Raw genomic sequence first — 27,714 nt, forward strand, 5'->3', positions numbered from 1 at the left:
GATGTATCTGCTCTCTTGGTAGATGCCCAGGAGCGGGATTGCTGGATCATGTGGTAGCTCTGTTTTTAGTTTCTTAAGGAACCTCTATACTGTTTTCCATAGTGGTTGTACCAGTTTACATCCCCACCAACAGTATAGGATGGTTCCCTTTTCTCCACACCCTCTCCAGCATTTATTATATGTAGATTTTTTATATGATGATCATTTGGCCCGTGCGAGGTAGTACCTCACCGTAGTTTGGATTTGCATTTCTCTAATAGTTAGTGACTTCGAACATCTTTTCATGAGCCTATTGGCCATCTTTATGTCATCTTTGAAGAAATGTCTATTTAGAATTTTTGCCCATTTTTATTTATTGATATTGAGTTGTATGAGCTGTTCATATGTTTTCGATATTCACCCCTTGCCAGCCGTGTCATATGCAAATATTTTCTTGCATTTTGTAGGTTGTCTAGCACATGAAGTTAGTCTCCTTAGCATCGTGGAGTCATAGAGATGGGAGGAACTGTAGAGCGAGTCCTGTCCAACTTGCTCACATTAAATGTCAAATCTAAGGCCTAGAACCAATAAGGGACTTGTCTAAGTCACCTAGGGGTTAGTGGCAGAGCCTGTACTTGAAACCAGGTGAATAAAACAGATGTTATCTAAGTGGAAATGCTGATCAAAACTAAGCCATGAGGAATGAATAGACTTGTAGAATCCCTACTTCATATGATGATGTGGAAGGTTGATGGGTACATGGCAAGGCAGCACAGTGTAATTACAAGAAATCCAGTTTACTTGTCCTTTTGACCAAAACTTTTATGTTGACTCTAGATTCTATTACTTAGTTTGTGAGATCAGAAAACCACATACCAATTTAGCTGTCAGTACACTTGACTATGAACCCAAGTGCCAGGTTATTTATTTTATGGCAGGTGGACATTACAGGGAGCTTAACAAGGGTTATCATTCTATTTAGGTAACTACTTTCAAAGCCTGAATGAAATCAAAATCGTAGTTGGTGACTTTGAGGTTAGAGCCAGGGAGAGGGTCTTAATATGTAATAGCACTGAGATCAGGTAAGTGATCTCTAATAGAGATGTGTCTGGCTGAGCACACACAACATTCAAGTTAGCCGAACAGGAGGTTGGACTACGCTAAGTGGACCCCTCCTTAATTGTTTTATACCTGATCACTCAAGTTGTCAGTTTTTATTTATTTATTTTTTGCCTTTTTTTAGGGTTGCACCTGTGACAGGTGGAGGTTCCCAGGCTAGGGGTCCAATTTGAGCTGTAGCCTCCAGCCACACCACAGCCACAGCAATGCAGGATCCGAGCCACGTCTGCAACCTATACCATAGCTCACAGCAACACCGATCCTTAACCCTTTGAGTGAGGCCAGGGATCGAACCCACATTCTCATGGATACTACTTGGTTCATTAACCACTGAGCCACGACGGGAACTCCCCAAAGAGATGTTTTTTAAGTAAAGATTTTCCTCAGAATAATTAGTATGCATTGTAAATCTCCAAGAATCTCCTCAACCATTTGACTAGAGTATTTTTTTCTCTTTCCATTATGGTTTATTATAGGATATTGAATATAGTTCCTTGTGCTATAGGTAGGACCTTGTTGTTTATCCATCCTTATATATACTAGTTTGCATATGCTGATCTCAAACTCCCAGTCCATGCTTCCCCCTTTCCCTCTCCCCCTTGGCAACCACAAGTCTGTTCTTTATGAGTCTATTTTTATTTCATAGATAAGTTCATTTTGTCATATTTTAGTTTCATATTAAACTTGTTTTGCATAATGTGATATCATATGGTATTAATCTTTTTCTGACTTACTTGACTTAGTATGACAACATCGAGTTGCATCCATGTTGCTGCAAATGGCATTATTTCATCCTTTTTATGGCTGAATAATATTCCATTGTCTGTATGTAGTACATCTTCTTTATCCATTCCTGTGTCAATGGACTTTAAATCGTTTCCATGTCTTGGCTATTGTAAATAGTGCTTCTGTGAACATCGGGGTATATCTCTTCAAATTATACTTTTTTCTGGATGTATGTCCGGGAATGGCATTGCTGGGTCATATGGCAACTCTGTTTTCAGTATTTTGAAGATCTTCCCTACTGCTTTCCACAATGTCAGTCTCTTTATTTTTAAATTTTTAAACTGCAAAACTAGCCCCAAACCCTTTCAGCTCTTTTTTTGTCATCCTTTCTGTCCATCTTCAGTTTTCCTGATATCTAGAGTACCCTCTTCCCTTTCCAAGGGCACACTACTTAAAATAGTCTGGTTTGTGTACTTTTCCAGCACACTACTTCTATCTCTGGTTCTGCATTGCCAAGGCTGAGAAACTGGCAGGCCCAAAGTCACTTACAAGCCTGTGTAATGGGGAAGGACACACCATTGCCTTAAGCTCACAATACAAGGAGTCAACACTGAATTTGATTTATTTAGCAGTAGAAAGAGGAGAGGTTGCAACATTTCAATTTTAATATATTTTCTTTTTTATCCCTCTCATCTAAATTCTGGGATATGTCAGCAGCAATATTGCCTTGAGTAGACCTTCTAGTTCCTTCCCACTGCTGCATCCTGGGGCTCTAGGTTTTAGCCCAAGTCAGAGTGGGCTTCAGCAGGGGGAAGGGAGCAACATCTCCCTGCCTCTCACAGCCTTTCCTGCTCAACCTCTTTCCTCTCGCACTGTATCTCAGAGACTAAGTAGGGACCCCTCCCCCCAGCTACCCCCTTGCGTTTCCCAAAGCTTGGCTTACAGCACAGCTGGCAGGGTCTCTTCCTGAAGCTGCCCTGGGGTGGACATGGCCTTCCTACCTACTTCTAATCCCATAATACCTATTAACCAGCCTTGAACGGAGTGTCCTCCATTCTGTACAGTTTGGGGTGGGGGTGGGCTGGGTGAGGGGAGAGTGCCTTACTACATGAAGAGTTTGCCATTTCATAATGTTGCCATACTTCCAGAAAATACTTGCTAGGAAAAGATATAATTTACAGAAAGATGATCAAAGTGGCCTGCTAGGCCTCCCAGTTCGTGGAGGGATCTGGAAATCTTCCTGATGGACTGAGATCACTTCATTCCAAATGTCTCTTGGAGCATATTTCCCTTGAATAGCTTGCTACTGTCAGCTCATTATGCTTTCCCTGCAATTTCTACTTCCCCCAGCCTTTCTCCCCAGAATGAACCTTCCACGATTCTTTCCCAGAATGAGCTTTTTCAACTCTTTTCTCACATGCAGAGCAATAAGGCTCTATTCTTCGTGGCCTGATGTCTTCAACTGAAAGATACTTCCAGTTTGGTGGACTTATGGCTAATGTGTTTTCAATGAGCTATTTTACTGCCACTGAGATCATGAGTGGCACATTCACGGTGCATTTGAGTGAGAGATCTGGACAAACAGAAACATGATGGGAGGAGAAGAGTATCTCATTCAGAGATACTTACTGAGTGTCTGTCTTCATCGTACAACACTCTAGACTTTGGAGATATGAGTAAGCCAGGATCTTTGTCCTCAAGGAGCCCAGAGTTTGGTAGAGATTTGTACACAGTTAAGTGCAAAGTTAAGTGAATAAAGTCCTAAAGTGCTGAAGGTCCTAATGTAGAAAGTTCCATAGCCCATGAAGGGAAGAAAGAAGGAAGAAGTGATGAATTCTGTTTGGAGGGAGCAGAAAAAGCCTTCTGTAGTTGTGAGAACTCTTTGAGTTGCAAGTGACAGAAACACCACTCGAAGTAACTTAAGCAAAAAGGAGATTTATTAGTATCCCAACTCCTTTTTTTAATTTTAAATTTTTTATGGCTACAAGTGTGACTCATGGAAGTTCCCAGGTCAAGAACTGAATCCGAGCTGTGGCTGCAACCCACACTGCAGCTGTGGAAATGTCAGATCCTTTACCCACTGTGCCAGGCTGGGGTTCAAACCCATACCTCCGCAGCGACCTGAGCTGTTGTGGTTAGATTCTTAATCCACTGTGCCATGGAGGGAACTCCTCCTAACTCCTATTAATCCATCCTATACACCAGTGCTAGATTAATGTTCCTAAAATTCAATTTCACCTTAATACTCTCTGCTTAGAACCCTACAATGATGTTACATCATCTGTATAATAGAATCCAAGCTTCTTCTTTTTTTTTTTTTTATTTTCCCACTGTACAGCAAGGGAGTCAGGTTATCCTTACATGTATACATTGCAATGTACAGTTTTTCCCCCACTCTTTCTTCTGTTGCAACATGAGTATTTAGACACAGTTCTCAATGCTATTCAGCAGGATCTCCTTGTAAATCTATTCTAAGTTGTGTCTGATAAGCCCAAGCTCCCCATCCCTCCCACTCCCTCCCCCTCCCATCAGGCAACCACAAGTCTCTTCTCCAAGTCCATGATTTTCTTTTCTGAGGAGATGTTCATTTGTGCTGAATATTAGATTCCAGTTATAAGTGATATCATATGGTATTTGTCTTTGTCCTTCTGGCTCATTTCACTCAGGATGAGATTCTCTAGTTCCATCCATGTTGCTGCAAATGGCATTATGTCATCCTTTTTTATGGCTGAGTAGTATTCCATTGTGTATATATACCACCTCTTCCGAATCCAATCATCTGTCGATGGACATTTGGATTGTTTCCATGTCCTGGCTATTGTGAATAGGGCTGCAATGAACATGCGGGTGCATGTGTCTCTTTTAAGTAGAGCTTTGTCCGGATAGATGCCCAAGAGTGGGATTGCAGGGTCATATGGAAGTTCTATGTATAGATTTCTAAGGTATCTCCAAACTGTTCTCCATAGTGGCTGTACCAGCTTACATTCCCACCAGCAGTGCAGGAGGGTTCCCTTTTCTCCACAGCCCCTCCAGCACTTGTTATTTGTGGATTTATTAATGATGGCCATTCTGACTGGTGTGAGGTGGTATCTCATGGTAGTTTTGATTTGCATTTCTCTTATAATCAGTGATGTTGAGCATTTTTTCATGTGTTTGTTGGCCATCTGTATGTCTTCTTTGGAGAAATGTCTATTCAGGTCTTTTGCCCATTTTTCCATTGATTGATTGGTTTTTTTGCTGTTGAGTTGTATAAGTTGCTTGTATATTCTAGAGATTAAGCCCTTGTCAGTTGCATCATTTGAAACTATTTTCTCCCATTCTGTAAGTTGTCTTTTTGTTTTCTTTTTGGTTTCCTTTGCTGTGCAAAAGCTTTTCAGTTTGATGAGGTCCCATGGGTTTATTTTTGCTCTAATTTCTATTGCTTTGGGAGACTGCCCTGAGAACATATTCATGATGTTGATGTCAGAGAGTGTTTTGCCTATGTTTTCTTCTAGGAGTTTGATGGTGTCCTGTCGTATATTTAAGTCTTTCAGCCATTTGGAGTTTATTTTTGTGCATGGTGTGAGGGTGTGTTCTAGTTTCATTGCTTTGCACGCAGCTGTCCAGGTTTCCCAGCAATGCTTGCTGAATAGACTTTCCTTTTCCCATTTGATGTTCTTGCCTCCCTTGTCAAAGATTAATTGACCATAGGTGTCAGGGTTTATTTCCAAGAATCCAAGCTTCTTGGCCTGGCATCCAAGACTGTCAAAGGTCTGGTCCTGTCCAGTCTTTTGAATCATTGATTCCTATTCCTAACAGCAAGCCCTGTACCTTAGTTTTAATTCCCTCTCCATCATCCCTGGAATATGCTGTGTATTTCTACGCTTGCTCACATGGTTCCCTTTACCTGGGATGTCTGCCCATTAATCTGTATCTATACAATTCCTGCCTTAGTTACTTCGTCGAAGAACTAGTTTAAAACCTGCATCTTTCATGATTAGATCTGTTCACATTGACCTAATGAGTCTCCTCATGTAAAGGTTACTGCTTGTACCATCTGGTGCTATTTCTTCTGTTCAAGGCATGGTTCCCCAATATGGTGGAGGGAAACTTACATAGTGAGGACGTATGAACAAAGGCACAGAGGTAGGAAAGCTTAGGAAAGATTTGCAAAGGACCAGCTAGGTCATTAGAGCATTGTCTTCATCCATCCAGGCTTCTCTAACAAAATGCCATAGACAGGATGGCTTATAACCAAGAGAAAATTTATTGCTCCCAGCTCTGGAGGCTGGGAAGTCTTAAGATCAAGGTGCCCGCCGATTTGGTGTCTAGCAGGGACTTGCTTTGAGGTTCCTAGGCAGCTGTCTTCTTGATGCGTCCTCATATGGTGGAGGGGGTGAAAGAGCTCTCTAGGGTCTCTCTATAAGAGCACTGGTCCCATCATGAGCTCCATCCTCATCACCTAATCTCCTCCCAAAGGGCCCACCTCCTCATACCATCATCAGCTTGGAGACTTGGTTCCAACGTATAATTGTGGGGGAGGACACAAGAATTCAGTCTGTAGCACACATAGCACTCAGTTAACATTTATGGGAGTTCTGAGTCTTCAGCATTGGGTACCCATGACACTGTGTTTTTGGTTCTGGTCTTAAAGGTAGCACAACTACATACCTTAATAGCTGGTGCAGATGAAAGATGAAGTCCGATAAACCTACTCTTGAGAAATCCTAGAGTAGAGAGAGAGTGGCTGGTTCTGGAAGTCCTTGCTTTATCACGTGGTACCTCTCAGATGCTCTGAGATGCCGAATATCATGTGGGCTCTCCTCGCTAGGCCTCACCTTTCCCACCTCCTGCTATACATTGTGTATGCTCGTACCTCCTCTGGGATTAAGAGCATCAGTGATGCACCACTGATTGGAGTTCTTTGGTAAATGGTGAATTCCTAAAATATTCCCAGGCCTCATTTTGGCACGGAGGTTATGTCCCTGACTTGGATAATATGTCCCAGTGGTTTGAGATTATAAGCTGCTATTTCTTAAATGTCTGTGCGTGGCGCAGAAGTTGGCTATAAAACAAATGATCACCAAGGTGATTCGAATAGCAGTGGTACACGCACATCCCCAGAAATAGAGCAACTGCATGAAATAAAAGCTTCCTTAACACAGAGCCTCAACAGCCAGATTTGTGCATTATTGTCTTCTCCAGGATTTGGCTGCTGTTTTGTGAAATTCCATTATGTCTTGTCTACCAAGTTTCTCCCTGCATATGTGAATAAAGGGAAATAATCCAGAGTAGAAAATGTCTCGGTAAATCATCCCCTTATGCACTTTGGAAACAGAACATTGAACAAGTAAGCTATCGTAAGGGCAGGCCTTTCTGCTCTTCAATTGATCACGTTTATATGATGTTTATTGTCTATATTTGGGATACATAGAGAAGAAAAGTATGAAGGGTACATTCCAATGGAGCAGATATGCTCAGAATACAAAAGAAATACATCCCTTGAAATCCAGTTTTTAGACATTGTGTAGAAGTAAACATGTGACAGTAAGTGTGGTGGCCAATAATGTTTATTGAGCATTTACTATGTGCCAGGCCATTGTTCTAGGTCCTTTGCATATATCATCTCATTTAATCCATGCCCCAGTCATATGGTTTAGGTGCTATTCTTATCTCTTCTTTATGTGAGAGAAGACTTAAATCCAGGGAGATAAAAGAATTTGTCAGAGGTCAAGCAGGTAGCAGATGGTAAAGGTGAGACTTGGACTCAGGAAGATGGAGTCCAGACTTCATAGAACTGCAGTGAACATGCCCCCCCACCCCCACCCCCATGACATGCTCCTTCCCAAACTAGCTTAAGCAAAGATCATCCCTCTAATTTGCATTGTTCAGTAGGTCCAACTGGATGATCTGTCCTCCGGAAGTTGAAATTGCATTGGAATCTTTGTGTGTGGGATTTTGACAATTCTGGAATTGAACCCCAGAATTTCCCACTGTTGTATTCTGTCATTGTTGCAGTTTGTAACAACCTCTGTCTTTACCAACTGGGACATTTTTATTCCCTGTCTCTAAATTATCACTGCACAGACCACGACTCTGTGTGTGTGTGTGTGTGTGTGTGTGTGAGTGTAGAAGCTGCCTTTTCTTCTGGATTAAATTGTTGCAGCTTGGCTGAGTGAGGAGAATTTCTCCCACTCACCGAGCCCACAGCAGACATGTTAGGAGAATGATGCTGCTCACAACACACCCAGACACGGAGGGGCAGGTGACACAGCGTGTGCGCCCAGCCTCTCTGCAAGGGTCTCGACAGATGTGGGCTGCTGCTGCTGCGTCTTCCTGCCTTCAAATTCCTGGAGCCAACACCCACCCACACTTACAGGCTCTCTCTCTTTATTTTCAAGGAAAAAAGAAAGAGGCAGACGGAAATAGAAGGCAAGCGCCAAGAGCTTGACGAGCAGATACTTCTGTTGCAGCATTCTAAGGTAAGCGGCTGATCCCACGAACCTGGTCCATTATTAGGCATGCAGATCACACTCCAGAGAGCTGGGCAGAGCCTGCCCTGGTGTGAAGGCGCTGCCGCGGGCTGAACCAGCCCTTTTTCATTCAGTCAGGAAACCGTCTCTGGGCTTTTCTCGTGCATTTCTCAAATTTAAGACATTGTTATAGCATTCCAGTTTCTGCAAGCATTTTGCTACGATGGGGTGCCTGTGGATGCGTTTGCGGGGTGGCGTGTGCCTGTGAACAGTAGTGGTTATATATAGAAATTGGAGGAGAATTTCCACATGGTGGGTGAGGCAGTGTTCCAGGACTGTGTCTCCAATGCATAGGTGCTGTGTGTGTGCATGTGTGTATGTGTATAGGTAGAGGTTCCCAAAGATACATTTAATATAATGCTTTTTATTAAATTAGAAGTATTAATCTTGTCTTTCTGATTTGGAGGAAAGGGAGGTAAGAGCAGTATGGTCTGAGAAAAGAGCAATGCTGTGCATTCAGATGATGCATGTGTTTTATTTGTACTTTAACAATTTTGAAAGTGTTCTGTTAGAATGAGCAGCTGGTCAAAAGACAGAATTGAAATTATTTGCCCTGGTTGGTTTCCACTGCAGAGAGAGAGAGAGAGAGAGAGAGAGAGAGAGAGAGAGAGAGAGAGAGACGGGGGGATAGATATGCTTATTTATTTTTCTTTAAAACATAATGCACTTAAGCATCATAATTGATTGCAGCCCAGGAGCAAGCTCTGTCACTGTCACAAGGACTCCACTCTGTGCAGAATGTTGCTTTCTGCAGGCTCAGAGAATAGTGTGACCAGTAGCCAGCTGGGAGTTGCTGCTTGCTTTTCACTGCTCCTGGGCTTTTTTAGGAAAAGCTTTGCCTGCTCAACCCAAGTTGTCGTGACATTGCATGGACAGAACTGCATTGCTCAGAGGGTGGATTGGGAAGGTGGGACTGACTTTCATGGTGATGATAGTGTGGATTATTCAGATTTTCTTAAAATATGAATCTTTTTAGGTTCATATTTAGGGTTGCATTTCCCATTCTTTTCTAGAAGAGGAGATTGTGCTAAAATGAGTGTTCAGAATGAAATCGTGAGCAAGCAAGCTCCAGATTTTAAATAGCAGCATGACCTAAATCTGCTTTGCATATTTATCAGTCCACCATCAACTTTCACTGGAAAAGGTGTTTAAAAGGAAGAAAGGTGGCATGATATGCTTCTGTCCGCTCATCATGCAGATCCATTTGGGGACCTTTCTTTCTAGGAGCTTGCATCTATCTCTCATGCTGCTACTCTTTCCTTCCCACATTCCTAAAGAGAAGGGGGCTTAAACATACTTAATAGAACCCAGTGAATTGTTCAAGGTCAATCTGGACAGAGCTAGGTCTCTGGCTCAGAGGACAGTCAGCTCACTTCTTATAAGAGACCAAAATGTACTAAAACCTCAGCGAATTCTTGCTTAAAGGTCAACTTTTGACGAAGAAGACTAAATGAATGAGAGACTGTTTTTGACTAGACAGACTCTTCTCTTTCAGCTCAGTGTGGTTCTTTGCTTTTGCATTCTTCGAATCAAAAGTCAGGCAAGAAACATCTGGCAGAGGATCCAGTTTCTTTGGTCTCATCTTTCTGGGTATCAAAGAAGATAACCAAGGACTTAATTATTGCTGATACAGTCCAGTGTTACAGTATTCTTTTCTTACTCCACCTGTCTATTATCCATCCATCCATCCATCCATCAAATCAACAGAAACAACAGTAGAACTGACTGAGTACTGCATGAGGAAGCAGTGAGATTCTCTCAAAGATTTAGAAACAAGATAGTTCTTTATGGTTATCCTGGTAAAATCCTCACACACTAGATGAGATTGACTAAGGCACTTTCACCAAGGTAATCTTGCTATACCTGGGGAAAAAAAGGATTGGACATGATGACATTTTAGCAGGGTGGAGACCAATGCATTGTAATTTTCTTTCTCTGGGGAAGACTTGTATAATAGAACGAGGATGGACCACTAGCCTTGATCAACAAAAAAAGGAATGCGCAGAGGTTTCAAAGGTGGTTTATTGGAGAGAGACCCTGAATAGAGATCCCAGCTCTTTGAGGTACCAAGTGTCTCTGCCCCAGGGAGATGGGGTCTGCAGTAGGGCGAGGACAGTCATCTGTCTTCAGAGGCACAGGTGAAACTTCCCGCATGACTCTGCCTCTCTTTGTTCTGATTTCATCCTTCTCCAAACAGCTGAGTCATTAGATATCAGGAAGGCGGTGCCTGGCTGAGAGATCTGACACTTCAGGCACCAGAAGGGAGTATGTTCTTCACAGCAGTTAACCGGTGACTGACCTTGAATAGCGTGAATCATCTGCTCTGTGATCATTCAGTTTTGAGCTTGGCAGTCTCACCCCTGGATGGTAGTAAATTCATTGATGTTCCAGTTCCCCTGTGAGCTCTTGGTGGAGACCCAGCGAGCTTCCTCCTGGCAGCACAGCAGCCATGTCATCCCCTTGTCCATCTTCAATAATTGTCATCATTTTTTTCAGTGCCTATATGTGCCTGATATTTTAAATACATCCTGTCAATCATGACCACTCCCCATCTTACAGGTGAGGAAACAAACTGGTGAGATCAGGTAATTTGCCCAAGAACACAGAGACTACTGAACCCTGGGACTATCTCCATTATCATGCTGTTTCCAGGATGCTGTTTTCTTCCAATGAAATGATTTGTCTAGAGAGATGTCAACTACTGTTATCACAGTCTCTTTTACTCTAAGTATATTTTCATGGGCTCTGGAAAGTTTGGACTACATGGAGATGTGCCATAGTGATTATTGGTAGTGCTTTGTAGTAACATTAAGAATATGTCAGAGCTCCCTGGTTGCCTAAAGACTAAGGACTTGGCATTGCCACTGCTATGGCTTGGGTTACTGCTGTGGCTTGGGTTTGATCCTTGGCCTGGGAACTTATGCATGCTGCAGGCATGGCCAAAAAAAAAGGAAAAGAAATATGTTGGGGTGAGGGATATGGATATATTAGGCATTTGTAATTAGCATATAACTATATATAAAATAGATAACCAATAGGACCTTCTTTATAGCACAGGCAACTATACCCTATATTTTGTAATAACCTATATGGAAGAAGAATCTGAAAAAGAATATATGCATGTGTACACACACACACACACACACACACACACACACACACACACACACAATCACTTTGCTGTACACCTGAAACACAACATTGTAAATCAACTATACATCATTTAAAAAGAGAAATATGTCAATAATTAGTATTTAGTTCACCCCTTTTCAAAATCCCAGATGCACTCTAAGGGAAAAAAATTCTCAGTGCAAAGTTAACTGGCAAAGCTTTCGATAGTGATTTCACGTTTATTAAGATATAATTCTCATTATCACTCTGTGGATACTTATTCTCATGTAATGGGATATGAATTATTTAGATTCACTGGTCTCTTGTCAAAGCAAATAAATAGAGTGCAAGGCAGTCATGTTGCTACTTGAATATTTGATTAACACACTCACTAGTTGCAATGTTTACGGCTACGCAGTAACTGCACAAAATGGAGTATTATTACTTTTTATATGGATGATAAACAAATTCTCTAAGGCAATGAAGGACCAAACTATGAAATGTTGAAATATTAGCTGCTACACCCATGATTAGGAAACCTCCAGATACTTTGAAGCCCTGGCCAAATTAATCTCAGATTTCTTTTTACAAGATCCTTAGTTATGTTGAGTATCTAATATTTGTGATGTAAGAATTGCCAAGAAATGTTCACTTATGAGACCAGTAAGCAATTTTAAGAGCTGTATTGTTTTTTGCTGATTATAAAAGGAAGGATTGTATGATCTTGGCAATAGTGAAATTCAAAAGTACAGGAAAATATATTTTAAAATATCAATTATATGCTCACCACCCAAGTAGAACTCAATATATTTTTATAGATTAAGATATGTTACTCTTGTTATAGGTCTCATCAGCCTTTGAGTAAAGTGAAATTACGTTAACATTTGTACCCAAAAATACTTTAGTCTTTGTCTCTCTTTGATTTTTGTATATGGGTTCATTTAAATTCTCACACAAACCCATAATTTTTATGAAACTACATCTAACATTCATTCCCTTTATGGTTTCTGACCTTGATGTTGTCCTTGGAAGGAACAGATCCATCTTAAACCCTTACCTATCATGATTCTTACCCTTCGGTATTTTTTGGATTAAAATATAGAGCTTATTTTCCTATAAGGTATAAGACAAGAATAACTTCTCTTTTCACTGATGGTGAGCCAGTTGTCTCAACAGGATTTATTGATTAATTTGTTCTTTTCCCCACCAATTTAGATGTCTTCTTTATCATATACATATTTCTCACTTATGCTCCAGTCCTCCATTCATGGATTCTTTTTATTCCATTAATCTGCCATTGCTGTGCCCATACTATTCTTTTTCACCCCTCGAGCTTTTTAATATATTATTATATTTCATAATGCAAGAGCCATCATTATTCTTTCTTTGAAAAATTGTCTTGGCTTTTAATTCCATGGAAACAATTACTTATTTTTATTCTTTTTATTATGTGACTTGTGATCATGTGAGTTAAAAACATAAATCAACTATTGTATTATACCAGGCAGACTGAATTTAATATTCTCTTTTGCCTCTTGGTTGAATTGGCAGAGCTCTGTCTCTTTTACTTGTCCCAGCAAGAGTAGCCACTCAGTATGTATTGCCACATGAATCCCTTTGGGACTGTCACATTTAGAAAGGTTTGTATGACAGAGTCAGCACCGTCAGAATCCAATTGCTAATACCACAGCTTTAGGACATAAGCTGCCTTTGAATTATTTATTCATGAGCAGGAAACCTGACTGGAGTTTTCTTCTAATCCAAGTTATGAACATTGTTATTACATTTTAAAAACCAGAGCCTTTTCTCTCCAGAAGACTGAATGGAAAAAAAAAAAAAAAAAAAAAGCGAAGACTGATTTGTGACCCTGTGAGATATTTATTGTCCATCCAGCAAGGTCATTTGCTAGGGTACGAGGAGCCTTGCTTGCAAAGTCATTACAGTGTCTCTCACGACTGTGAACCTTTCAAACCAATTTTAGACCTTTCTTGGTTACTAGTCTGTGTGAAAGGCCAAGTTCAACTTTTAAAATACTGACAGGGGGGTTCTCATGGCTCAGCAGAAATGAACCTGACTAGTATCCATGAGGATGCGGGTTTGATTCCTGGCCTCACTTAGGGGCTAAGGAGCTGGCGTTGCCATGAGCTGTGGTGTGAGTCACAGTCACGGCTCAGATCCTGTGTTGCTGTGGCTGTGATGTAGGCCCGCAGCTGCAGCTCTGATTTAACCCCTAGCCTGAGAATGTCCATATGCCATGGGGGTGGCCCTAAAACAAAAGAAAACAAAACAAACAAAAAACATAAAATGTTGACCAGGCAGGAAGGGTACCCATTGTAAAGGAATTTTATATCTCATCCTTTTCCCCATCATACCTCCCCTGGACCTGTAAACAGAGCTTGAGTGGAAGTTAAAAAACCCGGGTTTTTGTTTTTGTTTTTGTTTTCTATCAGGGACTTGAATCAGCCTTGGTGTGGAATGAAGCATGTAACAAACCTGCAAAACCAAACCAGGATCTTGCTGGGAGTCAGTGGGAAGGAAGGGAAGTGATCCAGGGAGGGGGGAAGTACCTGGCACAGAGGGAATGGATAGGGACCCCACTGCTCAGGTGATGGGGGTGCAGGAGGGGAGATAGTTTTGTGAGAGAATGAGTAATTCCTTTTGGCTAGCCAGAGGGAAAGCTTATGCATCCTTCAGGCATTTGGATGGTGTAAAAAGTAAAATCACAACTGTATAAGAAGAAATCACAGGTAAATAAGTCTTAGAATGAGTTCCCGTCGTGGCTCAGTGGTTAACGAATCTAAGTAGGAACCATGAGGTTGAAGGTTCAATCCCTGCCCTTGCTCAGTGGGTTAAGGATCCAGCGCTCCCATGAGCTGTGGTGTAGGTCACAGACGTGGCTCGGATCCTGCGTTGCTGTGGCTGTGGCATAGGCCAGTAGCTACAGCTCCGATTGGACCCATAGCCTGGCAGCCTCCATATGCCATGTGTGTGGCCCTAGAAAAGACAAAAAGAGGCAAAATAATAATAATAATAAGTCTTAGAATGAGAAAGTCTTAGCTAATTATTTCTCCAAAGCCAGAACTCTAAGGTAAAACATATTTCTAGATCTGACTTCATGAAAATGACAGATAAGCAGAAAAAAATATCAAGACACTTGTTCATCTCACACTTTCCACTCTTACCCACCTAAAGTGTCCTTCCTCCATCCCTTTTTGTCACATCATCCTGCCCACCTCCTGTCATGCACTGATCATAGTCAGGCATGATCTTGCAACCTTATTTGTTGGGATGAAGACTTACAGTGGGGACTTGCCTGTCCTTCCGAGTGGTGCCTTCAGGACCTGGCAGAGTACCTGGCATAGAGAGAATGGATGGGGACCCCGCTGCTCAGGTGATGGGGGTGCAGGAGGGGAGATAGTTTTATGAGAGGATGAGCAGTTCCTTTTGGCTAGCCAGAGGGAAAGCGTATGCATCCTTCAGGCATTTGGACGGTCACAGATCCTCATGTAGCACTACTCAAACTGTGGTCCTCCATCCAGCAGCACCAGTGATAGCATCACCTGGGAACATGATAGAATTCAAATCCCCAGGCACTGTCCCAGACTCACAGTATCAACATTTCTGGAGTGGGGCCCTGGAATCTATGTCTTAGGAAGCCCTGCCGGGGATCCCTATGCAGACTGACGTTTGAAGGCTCTGCGCTAGTTTTGTTTTCCAAAGTTGTACTGCCTCACAGAGCAAGAACCAGATTTACTTCACGGGCTCTCTCCCTTAGCCTTTCGGGAGCCCTGTCAAGGCTCCTCCGTGTGTCCCCTGCCAGCTGTCTGTCTGCTTCTTGTCTTCACGGTTGCCTCCACTTGACAAAAGTGAAGTTTTGACAGTTCTTTGCACCTGCAAGATTTGAAACTTTTTTTTGAGGGGGGAAGATGTATGTTTTTTGGACAATAAGGGTATTAAAAATAAAAACTTTTCAGTTTGAGTTTTCACTTCTGCTGGGCTTTGCTTGTCACTAAATTCTGAGACCCTCAGGTGGCCAATGAGAGCCAGATCAATAGAGGGAAAAGGGTGTTTTGATAGGCCTGCATGATCAGTACACAATGGATGCATCTTATCTGAGGCCTGAACACAGTCGCCTCTCAGGCAAGATGAAGGAATTTGAAGTAGGTTAAGGAAGCCTTTAGAGGCAAATGTATTTGAATTGGTGGTTTTCCCTAACAGCATTACTTTGGGGGCAAGTGAAAAATCAACTATATATATTTTTTTCTTTTTGTAAGGGCAAAACACCTTTGTGAAACAGACTTCCCTGAGACCAGGCCTCCGGTCTTGTTCTGTTAGATCCCTTCTTCTTGGCTTCAGCTGTTGGGGATGTTTTGGTGATACCACTGCTGTATCCAGAGAAGAGACAGATCTGGGTACACATGTGCTTTTGGTGTTCTTGGTCACCAGGCTGCTTTTGTCAGAGGTACCAACTGATGGCTGGGGCTAAACTGGCCAGAAATGGGGGATGGGGTTAGACCCTTCCTTTGGTGGCAGGAGACACTATGTAGAGAAGATCAGAGAGAACATTTGCAAGAGCAGCCCTGGCCTGCAGAGTATCTGCTGCTGGACACAGAAGACTGGGCCTGTCCATGGCTGTCTTTCCAGAAGGGTCTACACACCAAGTCCAAGGTTGCCAGCACATCTACCTTCCAAAATCTTAATGAGGTTTTTACTTTCTATGGGTTGAACTAGTTTAATGTCAAATATTTTAGCACAGAAAGCTCTCTGAAAGGGTGACACCCTCTTCCCTAGTAATTAGAATGAAAGAAAATTGAAAAATTTCCAACTCACTCATTCATTGGCTGTGACTGAATCAGGTGAGATGATGAGATGCGAAGGTGAGTGAGGAGGAGTTCCTGCAGTGGTGCAGCAGGTTAAGAATCTGGCGGTCTCTGTGGTAACATGGGTTCAATCTCTGGCCCAGTGAAGTGGGTTAAGGATCCTGCATTGCTGCACCTATAGCATAGGTCACAGCTGCAGCTTGGATTCGAACCCTGGCCCAGGAACTTCCATATGCCATGGCTGTGGCCAAAAAAAAAAGGATTGATCCCAGCCTTTGGGGAACTGAGAGTCTAGAGGGGGGACAGGTGTAAAAAGAAATAATTTGGGAGCAATCTGAAGAATGTTTAGGAGTTCAGTGGTGTCTCAGCAAGTTAAGGATCCAGCGTTGTCACTGCTTTGGCTCAGTTTGCTGCTGTGGCACAGGTGCAATCCCTGGCCCGGAGACTTATGCATGCCATGGACGTGGCCACAATGCAATACAACACAATACAATACTGCTCTAGAAAATGTTCTCCACTACAGAAGACCTTGATTCTTCCAGGAGAAGTGGAGGAAGTCTTGGGTGGCATTTTACCTGCTCTTTTTCAGGTACAAAGAGGAGAGACCCAGACAACAGGATGAACAACAATAATAAACTTTCCTATAGTACTAAGTATGGACCCAGCACTGTTAATTTATGAACTCACTTAAATCCTCATGACACGCCTCTGAGATGAGCACTGTTGTTGTGTCCATTTTACAGATGAGGAAACTGAGGCTCAGTGAGGCTAAGGGCCTGTCCAAGGTTACACAGCTAGTGACGGTCTAACTAGCTCCAGAATCCAGCCTATTAATCACTCTTCCCTCTTGCCCTAGGCCAGCATGATCTTCCTGGGGAATTTTGAGTGACTTGAGAACAGTTGTTCTGAATTTTTTCCTTTTATAACTCACTTAGGAAGAGCAACCAATTCACCACACGCATTCCTACTTTCCAATGAAAAAAGTCTCTGTGATTAAAGCTCTGGAGAATGTAGTAATTTGTTAGGGCTGCTATAACAAATAGCACAGAGTGGATATTCTAAACAAGAGAAATGTATTTTCTAACAATTCTGGAGGCTAGAAGTTCAAGATCAAGGTGTCAGCAAGGTTGGTTTCTTCCAGTGCCCTCTTGTAGATGGACATCTTCCTCGAGTGTCTTTACATGATCTTCTTTCCATCCATGTCTGCATCCTGATCTCCTCTTTTTATAAACACACCAGTCATGTTGGATTACAACCCATCCCAATGACCTCATTTTACCTGAATTACCTCTTTAAAAACCCTATTTCTAAATGCAGTCACATTCTGCAGTAGTGAGGGTTGGGACTTCAACATATGAATTTGGGGACCACACAATTCAATTCATAAGAGAGCTACAAATATACACAAATTGTACACTAAGCTTTTGCACATGGATTTATATTATTAAACAATGCCCTGTAAGTTTTTTAAGTACTTTCTCACACTTTCCTTAGTAGTTGTCACAAGCTATTTATATACAACAGGTTCACTGGCAACATGTTAGCAACGATGTGTAACTAACTGTTGAAGCACATTGAGGTGAGGGGGTGGTTCCTGTTTGCAACCACTTTAGCAGTGCTGTTAGGAATTGCTTATATGTGAACAAAGTCCTGTCTTTAATTAGTGGAAAGCTACAGGTCAAGTGCTATAAATATGCCTCTCTATGTACTCTAAGAATGATGGAACAGATCTCACCAATGATGATTTGTCATGAAAAAGGAACAAGAACCCCAGTAAAAACCATGGATAGCTGGACACCACATGGATGGTGCGTTGCTAACCAGAGGTCCCTCCAGAAGTTCAGGAATTCCAGCCAGCAGAACTTGCTTCTGTACAAACAGTTGTATCTCCACAGTGCTGAATGGTTACTGGACTTCTCAGTAGAATGGTGAATCAGAACCATTAAGAAATTCTAATTTATTATTCCTAAATGTTAGTAATCATTAGTATCTCATTTTATAGGTGCATAATAAATAGCCCTTAATCCCATATAAAATGAGAGTCTATGGCATAATGTAGCATTTGCTTCTAAGAGCCTTTGAAAGGAAACTCTAATAGTCTGAAGTTGTGTCCACAATGTTAGAGACAGTCCATTCTCACATTTCTGTAATGTTTAATTGGTCCAAAACCATGCATGACCCAGTTCTTAGTCATCATGACAGCTCCCTTTCTTCCACCTCCTTACCCTACCTAATGAGATCAAACACAGTTCTGATAGAGCAGATGACAAGGAGCCAGAGAACCTAGCACTTGCTCTATGTCGACTGGCTTTATGGCCATTATTCCTGCCCTTGCTGGGAAGAACTGGTCATGCACACTTCTTTTGGCAGAACTGATGATGTGTCTTCATAGTGGTCCATTCCCTTGACCACCGACCTGCCCACAGGGACACTCAGCCATGATGCCCAGGGTTCAGCCTCTGCAGACTCCCCAGTAGCCATCTTCCATCTAGGGGCCATGCAATGGGACCCAAATAAAAAATCCTCTCCCAGGGCACTTTCTGTGTTTTGCTCTTCATTTTAGGAAGTTTCAGCATGCCTTTCTCTTGAGCTGTTTTCATCTCCCTTCTCCAAGCACCAGTCCATCTCTTCCTCCCAACTATTGACCCCAAACACAAAAACTTTTCATTTTACTCCATGATTATATTAGGACATTGGCACAGAAGGGGTGCATGATCTTAATACCATTTAAAGACCACTGCTGAGGATGGTTGAGAGTCATTAAAGAGTTTTTAAGAAAATGCATGACATAGATTAATCTTTTTAAAAGAACACTTTAAGATGGACTGAATCTTAAATGATCTTAAGATATTTTATAATGGAACTGTAGTTGTGTAGAAAAACATCCTTATTTTTTAGAGACTTGTACTAAAATATTTATGGGTGAAATGTCATGATGTTCATTATTTACTTAAAAATGCTTTGGTGGAAAGAACAAATCCATGGGGGGAAAACGGCAAAATGTTCATAATCGTCAAATCCAGATGAGGTTACTTAGGCACGCGTCATTCAATTTTGTCTGTTTCTCTGTGTTTTCACATTTTATAATAATAGAAAATGTGGAAATCAGTCTTTCTGGTGGCTCTCCCGGCCTTGGGCAGGAGGCACGTAGGGGGACCAAGTTAGTGAGCAGCGATTCAGGTGGACCCTGATGAGGGGCGGAGCTGAAACCTGGGCACCGCGGAGGAAGAGGAAGGTGTGGACAGAAGGGTATCATCTAGTCTATTCTGTTTGCTTCACAGTCCAAAGTGCTTCGGGAAAAATGGCTGCTGCAGGGTATACCCGCTGGAACTGCCGAAGAGGAGGAAGCCAGGCGGCGGCAGTCTGAGGAGGATGAGTTCAGAGTCAAACAACTTGAAGATAACATTCAGAGGTAGGTGGTCTCCAGCCCAGAGCCCCTGGCTGTGGCTTTACAGTGCAGTAACCACTACTGTCCTCTAGGGGGCCCTTCTTGACACCCTCACTTTTTCCCAGGTCTTTACAATCAGTTGCCTACACAGACTATGTGCATTGTTGCCTCTGCAGCTTTTCCAGACAACCCAGAGTTGTTACTCCGAGTACTAAGTATTGTATTAGACATCACAGCACAGTGATGTCTTCATGGACCAGCTAGGTGTGGTAGGTAGCTTGCCCCTTAGCTGAATGCCCCCTTTTTGAGTTCTTCTGGCAGCTTTTGTCCTTTTCTTCCTTGAGCTCAGGCTGTTAGCTATTAGTGGGTTTGTTTTCAAATTTGCTACACTTGATCAGTTTGAAATGGGAGAACTGTAGCCAAAGGTCTTAGAATTGAAACTGAGGGCCCCCCTGTGGGCTGTGTGCCTGAGCTCTAAAAATTAACGTAGTATTGTCTGGTTTCAGTGCTCAGAGGGCGAGTTGCTTTCTTTGTGGTCCTCAAGCAGGTTCTGAACATTTCAGTCTGGGAGATAAGTGACCTTCCAATGGCCAGTGTCTGGCTAGGCTCGTACAGAAGCAAAAAATGCAGGTTTCCATTTGGGAACTATAGCCACACCATGTCCCACGACACCCAGCCAGAGATGAGGGATGTTGGGGGAAGATGGAGAAGCGATGCCTTAGAACTAAATCCACCCCCCTCCACCTTATCCCACCAAATTCTGCTGGAAATCTCACCCTGGAGAGTTTCATCCATAGAGCTCCTACGATGGTGCAGTGGGTTAAGAATCTGACTGCAGAGGCTCAGGTCACTGAGGAGGCACAGTTACCATCCCCTGTGTAGCACAGTGGGTTAAAAGGGTCCAGCATTGCCACAGCTGTGGAGTAGGTCTCAGCTGTGGCTCAGATTCAGTCCCTGGCCTGAGAACTTCCATATGCTGTGGGTGTGGCCATGAAAAAATATATGAAGAGTAATAGCTAACTTGCTACCAGTCATTTATACCCAAAAGTGAATGAAGCCAATGAGGGTACATAGGGGACTCCAGTAGCCTCCCCAAAGGGACATGCAAACTGATTATAAGCCCCAAAGGTCTGTGTCCCTACTTTGCTTGGGTCCTAATGTCTCTTAAATAGTTCTCAGAGCAGCCTGGCCAAGTTTTGCTTGTGGAGTAAAGTGACTAGGAAAAAGCATACATGGGATGTGTGTGCGTACATATAGATAAACATGCATGCATGTACACACACACACACACACTTAAAATACAAAGGGTAAAGGCTAAAATATATGTGTGTGTGTGTATAACACTGGAAAGGCTAAACTACACACACACTCTCTCTCTCTCTCTCTCTCACATACACGACATTGGAAAAAGAAATTTTAATCCTGAAAGTACTGACTTCAAGGTTGTGAGAACAAGTACCTCCAGGACCCAAGAAAGAAAGGGATTTCCTGTTTGAAGCTCAGAAGATAGAAAGAGGGAGGGGGCTGGATGAATTAGCTCTGAGTCCTGAGCCTCTGGGATTCCCTCTCTTCAGAAGTGGCTCTGCTTGCTGCATCTTAGGCAAGATGAGGAAACCAAGGGTTATCTGAAATATTGACAGTAAATTGGAGAAGAAAAGGTAGCTCTGAGAAATGGTGTCGTAGGTTTGTTTTTAAGTCTTAAAGTGGTAAGTCCGCAGGGCTTTCAGCTGCAGTCACAGTTGACCCCATCTGACATCCCTTTGTCTTTATTGTTAAAAGCTCCAGTTCCTTTCCTGTCTCTTTCTTACTGGTTTTTATGTAATCATGACAGATGGGTCTGGCACCAAGCAGATGCTCCATAGCTGTTTGTTGAATGCAAGGATGGGTCCTGGGTGCAACGTGCATCCAAGGACTCCAGCCTGGCAGAAGAGGGCCGAGGGATTAGTCTCCCATCCAGATTGGCAAAATCCTAGGAACCAAGTGGCCTGGACACAGTCTGTTCACAGGAAAGCTCGCGGTTCAGGTTCAAGTGGGGGCAGTGCTGCGCTGCCAAGGAGTTCCAGGCAGGATAGAGAATCAGAGATGAGAATTGCAAGCCCTGATCTGATATGGAGGGAGAACTTGTACACACTGATGGGCAGAAAATTTGACTTCAAATTTTTTTTTCAAACCTGGGTATTTTTCTCACTGAGCCTGACATGTATGTTCATTTCATCTAGTAGGCGTTATTATAGCCGGAAGGCAGACAGGATTTGGAAAGTAGGATAAAACTAGTTGTGTGGTTTTTTTCTGGTTTTCTTAAATGGCATCAGAAAATGTGGTTTTCAATGAAACTGGCAGTTCCAGTTTGGCTTGAATACAAATATATTGTTGTTCTGGCCCCACAGGTGGTAGCTCTCCTCCTGTGACAAGCCATTACACGTGGAAAGAGAGTCTTAAATCGAGACTCAGTTTTGAGTAAATTAATCACTGGAGTGAGATCTAAAACTTAGAGGTTGGTTTATGGTTCAGGTGGGCATGACTGTATTCTGAAAAATAAAGAAGATCTCTTTTTAGCCTTTGAGTTAAGAGAAGAAAGAACTCACTCAATGCATACAGGCAATCTCTTAGAGCCCATTTACATGGTAGATTGCCAAGCCAGAAGGAAAGAAACCATAACAGCCTAAAGGGGTGGAGGTAGGGTGTTTAGGCTTGGATTCAGGGGCCGTTTTCTTCTGCCATAATCATGGCTTGGCTGGACATTGGCCAAATAGCCATTGGCCATTTGCTGGGGGATGAGCTGTGTTCCCTGAAACTGCTTCTCTGTAGAAGCAGGACTGCAAATGGGCGTCATTAGGGCCCCCTGAGGGAGGCGTTTCTTTCTACCCTAAATGTCAATTTCCACCTCACTTCATCTTGCTTCTCCTCTGCAGTGTTTAGCATCTTTTTTTTTTTTGCCATTTCTGGGCCACTCCCGGGGCATATGGAGGTTCCCAGGCTAGGGGCTAATCGGAGCTGTAGCTGCCAGCCTACGCCAGAGCCACAGCAATGCAGGATCCGAGCTGTGTCTGCAACCTACACCACAGCTCATGGCAACGCCGGACCGTCAACCCACTGAGCTAGGCCAGGGATTGAACCCGAAACCTCATGGTTCCTAGTCGGATTCATTAACCACTGCGCCATGACGGGAACTCCCAGTGTTTAGCATCTTTAAGCTCCAGTCCCAGGGGAAGAAAGGAACTCTCCCCTCTCTTCCCCTAAAGGATACTCAGTCACCTAAGACACTTTCCTGAAATCAGGCATGGACTCTCTCTCACACTCTTTAGTCACCTGAACTGCTGTAAAGCCTCATTATAAACATAAGGATCCAAAACTCATCTCAGATCCTGCATTGCTGTAACTGTGGTGTGGGCCGGCAGCTGCAGCTTCAATTTGACCTCCTAGCCTGGGAATTTCCATATGTCACATGTGTGGCCCTAAAAAGCCAAAAAAAAAAAAAAGGAGCAGGGAGAATGCCTACAAGGAAAGATTAAGGGAGAGCTGGGTCATTTCATTTAGAATAAGAGAAGGTCAAGATAGCAGCCTAACTCAAAATTTCAAGCGTATGTAGGACTTAAGTCACACCTTAGCTTTTATCTGGGCCATTCTGAATGTGATAAAGACTTAAAGCATGAGAATTTGCATTGAGACATATGTCTGTTTCCCTAGATATCTTCAGAGAGAAAGAATATAACCACCTTTCTAATTCTGATTCAAAAATTCTTTCCAGTGCCAGGAACCACTCAGGAAGTTTATAGATATGTTTTCTTCCAAAATGTTACTTGTAAATTGGTGGTGGTTTGGAATTGAGACTGTTGTCTCTCTTTTAAAACTATTGTATGTGGTGCTTAGATTTTAACGGCAGCCCACAGGGAGGACAGGAAGGAGGGGAATAGGGGAAGAAGAAAGGGAAGGAGGAAAGAAGGAAGGAAGGGAAATGTAACTAGACTATTACATTTGGGCATTAGAATCACTTGAGAAGCTTTTTAAAAATATGAATTCCAGGCCTCATTCCAGGAAATTTGGATGCAGTGGAGTGTTCAGTAATTTACATATTTCAAAGACTGCTCCAGGTAATTCCTGTGCATGGTCAAGTTCAGGAACAATTGCTATAAATGGAAAAGAGAATAGATCATAAATGAAATCCCATTTTAATACCTGTAATCCCCAAGGGAAGTGAGAAGGAAGTAGTATTTGTAAGAAAATTGATTTCACGTAAACAGATAAAGAAGGACAACCCTGACCCTTGACTTCAGACTGATTTGAAGCCTGAGTGCTTTGACTCCAGGAAACTCGAACTCTGCTTTGGGATTCCTGTAGGTGAGAGCAGAGCTGTCTCTCTGGCATTGGGCTAAGGTCTCTCGCCCTAGGCCCTACTATGGAGCCAAGCTTTCATTTGATCAGAAACAGCCTTGGTTTATCCGACTCAAATTGATACAGGTCAAGACAGCTGGCTATTTTCCCAAAGGCAAGAAAATTCTACCATTTTTCAAGATTTTTGACTGAAATTAAGAGCAATGTAGCCTTGAAATGATGACATCAAGGTGACAAGAAAGGAAGACGAGAACTCAGTACAATGGATAAATCGAGCATCAGATTCTTTGTACAACTTTTCACGGGCAATGTCCATATGGCCCTGTCCATTGATTATATTCTTGGCTCACTAGAAACCAGAAGTAAAATGGACAAAAAAAAAAAAAAAAAGCTGGAATTATTGAAAGCAAAGTTTGAATGAGATATTTTTCTTTTTAAAACATTTTGAATGTTTGATCTTCTGTGTGCTCTATTTCCCATTGGGGTGGGATATTGGGAAAACCCAAAGGATTGTTCTGGCTTGGGCCCATCATCAACCATTTGTCCACACCATCATTGGATGTGGTGGGTCCCTGGAAGTCACTGGCAGACCACATCTGGATTTCCCATTGATGCTTTTGGAAATTTTAGGCAATTAGATCCACACTAGTCTGTCTCCGTAGTGTCTTCTCCAATTAAAAAGCCTTATCACTCACCTTGTGGTTTTCCCTTCTAAGATTCTCTAATTTCACCAGGTTTTATTTCAATGTTTGCTCTTAACTTTTTTTGGTGAGAAATACAGTGAAAATTTGTCTCTCCCCTCCCCTGCCTCGGAATTACCCCAGTGAGGATGAGAGACCTCAGAGCAGTAAATGAAAATAGAACAAACTGTTGCAAAGCCAAGGTGCTGATTCTAGCTCTGCCAGTAATTTGCTGTGTGACTTTGAGCAAGTCTCTCATCCTCTCTGGTCTCAGTTTCCTCATCTTCTCAGCAAGGCATCTCTCAGGATCTTCCAGCTGCAGTACTCTGGGATGCTCTAATTTGGCTAGGGAGCCCTCTTTGAGCAAATATACCTGTGCAGAGAAATGTACTATTGCAGAAGGAAGTAGTTTTGGAGACAGGCCAGAAACAGGAAAAGAGATTAAGTTATCTTAGAAACAAAAGCCCTGTGTGTAACTGACTCATCCCAGAGGTGACTAATTCATCTGAACAGCGTCAGTTCTAAAATATGTCACATCAAAATATTCATTAAATAAAATATTACATCTCGGTTGCTAACCCAGAGAGGGCCATGCAGCTTTTTAGAAAGAAAATTCAAGATGCAAGGGGTTTGGCTCATCTCTGCTTCCGACTCAAGATTCTTCGAGTGCCTCTGTTGGTCTCTGATGGACACCAGAATTCATTTCATTTTCCACATTCTTGAGAGGCTCAAAGCAGAAGACGGGCGACATCAGGCATAAGCATGTGTGTGTTATTTTATGGGATTTTGGCAACCAAGAAGATGACAGCCACCCACAAATAGCCTTTCTAGAAAAGGCAGCCACCGCAATGTTCCTTGGAATCACAAGGACACTTGCTCAGAATTCAGTGTGTTCTTTTTGCCTGCTAATTTTAACTCAGCTACACTGTTCTTTCTCGGCAGGGCATGGAGCATGCCACATTGGCTTTCCACGTCTGTGCCCTTCCAGCACATTTGGCGAGTCCTGATCTCATTCCTATTCTTTTTGGTTCTCCAAAAGAAATCTCTATATACTATAAACCGTATGGTGACATAATGATAGCACTAGATCATCTAATATTCATTGGTCTCTTACTCTGTCCTGGGTACTAACCTTGCTCTGGGGCCTCCTTAAATTCCTGAATATTCTTCTTTCATTCCCAGCACGTTCCCTCAGAGTAATGGTGATGATAATGATGCTCATTTTATACCCGGGAGAACCGAGGCTTAGGAGATAAAGTAATTTGCTGTTCCAAATGCCCCCTTAAGAAGTGAAAGAGCCAGCATTTGGCTCCAAAGCATATTCTCCAGAATCCCAAGAGTTGCTCTTCAAAACTAAAAATCTCTGAGACCTGTGATATTCATTGAGATCAACTAAAGTTTACCTCATGGTTTAAGTGGATGGACAGGTAAACGTGCTCCTTCCTCCTCAGCCCCCATAAATGCCTCTTTAGGAAGCAAATGGGCAGAGACCTGGCAGGTGCTGGGCTTGGATCCAAAGTGAGTGGTCATCATGACTGGGGAGGCTGCCCCCTTCAGGCTGTTTCAGGAAGGACAGGTTCTATTTTTCAGATTTGGTTCCTTTCCTTCTCTCACTAAGCCCTTTGCTTGTGAGTACACTTTCTCGGCTGTATACAGCTTAAATCTCTGCTGGAAGTGATGCAGAGTTGAGTAAAGGGCTCCCAGCATAGCATACTGCTTAGGAACCTGGACCTTGGAATTTAATTGACCTTGGTTTGAGCCCTAGTTCTGAATTTACAGGTTGTTTGATCCTGGATAAGCCATGTAACCTCTCTGGACTTGAATTTCCTCACCCGTATGCTGGGGATAGCAATGCCCATTCTGAAGAGTTGTTGTCATATGTGGAGATTATGTGCATTTGTGAAGTGCCAAGTACAGTAGGCTGTCAGGAGGTAAGAGTAGTGCTATTGTTATTGTTTTCTCTATCCTTTTAGAGAGAGTTCCCATGAGTAACACTATTGACATTTTGGGCCAGATGATCATTTGTTGTGGGTGGCTGTCCTGTGCTTTACAGGATATGTAGCAGCTTCCTGGCCTCTACCAAGTAAATGCCAGTAGCACCACCCTCCACCTCTAGTCAATGACAATCAAAGTATCTTCAAGTGTGGCTGAGTATCTCCTAGGGGACACAAAATAGCCCCCAATTGAGAACCCCTGCTCTAAAGCCCAGAATTACAAGTGTTAATACTAAGATAAAAAATAAATAACCCCATCAAGTAGCTTCAGAATACAGAACCCTAAAAAGATTTATGAAGATAACATTAATGATTTTCAGTGAAGAATGACATGAAGTGTTTCAGTTGCTTGAAATAGGAGGCGTCTCTCAAACGCTGAGCCATGAAAGTCAGTTCTGCATTAAAAAGTAATGGTTGCCCTTTTTTTTTTTTTCTGGCATCCAATACTGGGCTGGTTTTGCAAAGGCAGCGATTTTTATGACAGCTCATAAAACCGTGAAATCTTAGAGCATGCCTAACAGAGGTGTTATCTGGATCAACTTTTATCTGATACTCGAATTTGCCGTGAACCCAGTGAGTAGAAGTCAGTAGATAATCTCTCCCCAGAGGCTGAAAGTGACAGGAGACTCACTTCCTCACAAAGTAACACCCAAGTCCACACTGGAACAACTCTCATTGTCACAAGGATCTTCCCCTGGGATGAAAGCCAATTTCCACTGGCTCTCTGGTCCCCACTCTACTCTCCAGGGACCACATGGCAAAGTCCCTCTTTATAGACCTTGAAGTCTGGATGCTTCTGGATTGGGGTCAGCTTACGAAGCTGGGCCAGGTGAGGGAGGAAGCACTCTGAAATTGCAGTCAAGCACATCTATCTGCATTGTGAGTGAGTTTCCTGAGGGCCAGTAATGGAAGAGCCTCCTGCCAGATGTTGTGCAAGCATCTTGCCTTACGTGGGTTTTGCCTGCTCCCTCAGTTGCTTCATTATTGGTTAGTAGATTGGGTTTTGAAGTATCCAGAATGTGTCATTTAAGGCCTGTGTTTCATTATTGATTA

The 27,714-nt window shown here is 42.6% G+C and overlaps 1 protein-coding gene across 1 annotated transcript in view; it reads left to right on the forward strand.

The window, feature by feature from the left end:
• Positions 1-27,714, forward strand: part of PALM2 (paralemmin 2) — a 144,491-nt gene that overhangs the window by 67,997 nt on the left and 48,780 nt on the right. Inside the window, 2 exon segments of the mRNA NM_001204195.1 lie at positions 8,205-8,285; positions 19,549-19,679. Of these exon segments, the coding sequence (NP_001191124.1) occupies positions 8,205-8,285; positions 19,549-19,679 (212 nt within the window).

The sequence above is a fragment of the Sus scrofa genome, chromosome 1 (assembly GCF_000003025.6).
Source record: "Sus scrofa isolate TJ Tabasco breed Duroc chromosome 1, Sscrofa11.1, whole genome shotgun sequence".
NCBI classification, from domain to species: domain Eukaryota; kingdom Metazoa; phylum Chordata; class Mammalia; order Artiodactyla; family Suidae; genus Sus; species Sus scrofa.